At 35.7% G+C, this 2,566-nt stretch overlaps 1 protein-coding gene across 1 annotated transcript; it reads right to left on the bottom strand.

Annotated features, from left to right (window-relative positions):
- LOC146746074 (uncharacterized) lies at positions 1-1,983 on the bottom strand. The gene is made up of 3 exons (XM_085499680.1): positions 1,862-1,983; positions 490-633; positions 1-290 (listed from the first exon to the last, which is right to left on the bottom strand). Exons 2-3 carry the CDS (start codon positions 616-618, stop codon positions 99-101), a joined length of 321 nt encoding a protein of 106 aa, XP_085355806.1. The 5' UTR covers positions 619-633; positions 1,862-1,983; the 3' UTR covers positions 1-98.
- Between the last annotated feature and the right edge of the window lie 583 nt (positions 1,984-2,566).

Here is a 2,566-nt window from a genome sequence, read left to right as displayed (position 1 = left end):
ATAAGTTTGTTCAACACTTCAAAGTCAGTAACTGTTGGTGGGATGTTATTAAAAATGTAATGACTGTTCAATATATATCTCCCATGAATTTTTACACGTCAGTTTAAGTCTTCTCCTACCATAACACACCTCGCTATTTTTGACACATCGCCAATGAATTCCATTTGACTGAATCGAAATTCCGTTGCAGAACTCAGAAGTGACCAACCAGATGGTAACGTGACGTCATTGACATGCTGCTGCAAATAGCTGAAGCTAAACAGGACTGGTTCTCTGTTCTCATCACTCTCCTGAAATGTAAAATTTAAATATATCTTGAATGAGATTTGTTCCTCAAAAGTTAATTTGGTTTATAATGATATTTGTATACATTATTCTCTGTTTGGAAATTCTTGCATCAATAATAAAATAAACCCATAAGAATGTCATAACAACTTGTAACCAGACCGACATTCTTGCTTAAAAAATCCAAAAAAATAAATAACATACCTGGATCTTATATTTTGTAACAGTAGAAATCCCAGCAAACTGTCGTTGTAATTTCTTTTTTTCTATTAAATCTCTGTAATACCCCTTTGGACGCTCCCATTTATTTTTACGAAACGGCATTTTATTCATGCAATGATACACTTCCTATTGAATGAAAGAAGACAGCAGATATATGGCTGTGTTAGTACATATAATCGTGGACGAGTTTGGTTCACTGATTTTACGGGCAAAATTTGGCAAAGAAAACATAAAACAATCTTAGATGAAGTAGTTCTCATGTTGACGAACCTTTCAATAATACAATACCAGATGATATGAATAAAAAGGTTCCAAAGTGAACTGGCTAGTTCCGAAAAAGCAGTATGTATTTACAGGACGACGCCGTATTATCGGGATCAGGTCCATTTGACCCCTGGTCGTTTCCAACCCATGGACGTTTCGACCCCTCGACGGTAGTGTCATGAAACTAGTTGATATCCAAAATTTGCAATAGAGTCGCGAATTACGGCGGTTATCTACTCTTTTTTTGATCGACGCCTGGATGTTGAGGAGAGTTTAGTCCGCCATGTTGTTTACTATAGTATTTGATTCTTAGGGACAATAGCACAGACAATTAACACATTTTTGTTTGTTTTGTTTTCTGAAAAAGTCAATGTTCTTTTCCAGGTAACGCTGTGACTAAATAACCAATCAAATAGTTCGGTGAAAATACGAGAAACATATTTACAACCTTTACACAATAGCTGTCATTATTTAATCAAACAAGAGTGTTCATTTGAGGGACTGTGATTTGATTGACCAAACTGTTCTTGGGCCGGAACCTCCAAACCAGGACCGGATCGTCCTTTTTTTACCAGGGCCGGATCGTCCTGGCACCATTGGAATTTAACAATTATATATTCTACCGGGTTATAAAATCACACCGACAAACATAGAAATAAAAACATAAAAAAAACCTCAATTTACGATTGTATTGTACTAGGTTTTGGCTAAAATTTCTGAGAGTACTGTATTGAAAACAAACGTCATCTATGAAACACATCGTAACTAACTAAATGGAACGCCATTTTGTTTCTTTCAGTGAAAACAATACAGTTGAAACATGAATGGGTTTCTCATTACTAGTAACTAACAATTCTTCACCCATATACGATTACGCGTAATTGCCTGAGTCGTTGACCATTATACGTTGATTATTTTCAAATGAATCAGTCAGGAGTGAACAAGAGGACGGTGTAAAAAGTTCCAAAAGTTACGATGCTCACCGTCATTCACATTGTGTCGAAAGGTGACGATAAAGTAAAGCACAGGCTCAAAATTAACGTAGATTTTCTTGGGTATAAGACAAGTAGACATAATCAAAAATACTTACCTAGCAGTAGAAAGATTAAACAAATCGTGTAAATGAAATTCGACGATCTTCTCCTGTGATATTATGCGTAATATACGAACAAATCGAGAGATACTGAGAGTACGGCCTGACGTCTACATAAGAGAGCAATAGTACGATGACGTCATCGTGTCTCAAGAAATTGCGAAACACGCATTGTAAAGCAGCCGGTGATTCACACCTTTAGACAATAGCATTTCCCAACCGGGCGTAGAGGGACTTTGGCCGGATGTAGTCCTAGGTTGGGTACAGTACTTTAGTATATCCCAGATGTAGTCATCGAACGAAGATATTTCTGTGATGTGAACATGGTTAGACCACAGTCCCTCTACCTGATAGATAGAGGGACTGTGGTTAGACCTTTTTCAAAGTGAATATTTGGAATAAATGACAATAGTGCGAAATTAATCAAATTGTGCCAATTTAAATATATTATTCATTCAAAGACACTGTATTTTCTAGTTTAATTTGTTTAATGTGAAAAATGAATACAAGTTATGCACAGCTTCAGAGGGTCTGAATGAACATACCCGCAAAGGATGATTAAAAAAACGAACGCTCATATTTTCAGTAAAAATGATTTTCTTTTATTTCTATTAACCCTTTCAGTACCATTTTCATAGATTATAATATTTTTTTTTCACGTTTAATGTTTTCGTGATCGGTGAAACATTAAGGCATTGTTTA

Source organism: Saccoglossus kowalevskii, chromosome 5, assembly GCF_978046115.1.
Source record: "Saccoglossus kowalevskii chromosome 5, keSacKowa6.1, whole genome shotgun sequence".
Taxonomy (NCBI): domain Eukaryota; kingdom Metazoa; phylum Hemichordata; class Enteropneusta; family Harrimaniidae; genus Saccoglossus; species Saccoglossus kowalevskii.
This window is presented reverse-complemented; position numbering and strand designations above follow the sequence as displayed.

Excerpts from the sequence above, each read along its gene's own strand:
- LOC146746074 (XM_085499680.1), bottom strand. The coding sequence starts at position 618 with ATGAATAAAATGCCGTTTCGTAAAAATAAATGGGAGCGTCCAAAGGGG. Across the intron at positions 291-489 it reads TTACAAAATATAAGATCCAG|GAGAGTGATGAGAACAGAGA; the intron begins GTATGTTATTTA and ends TTTACATTTCAG.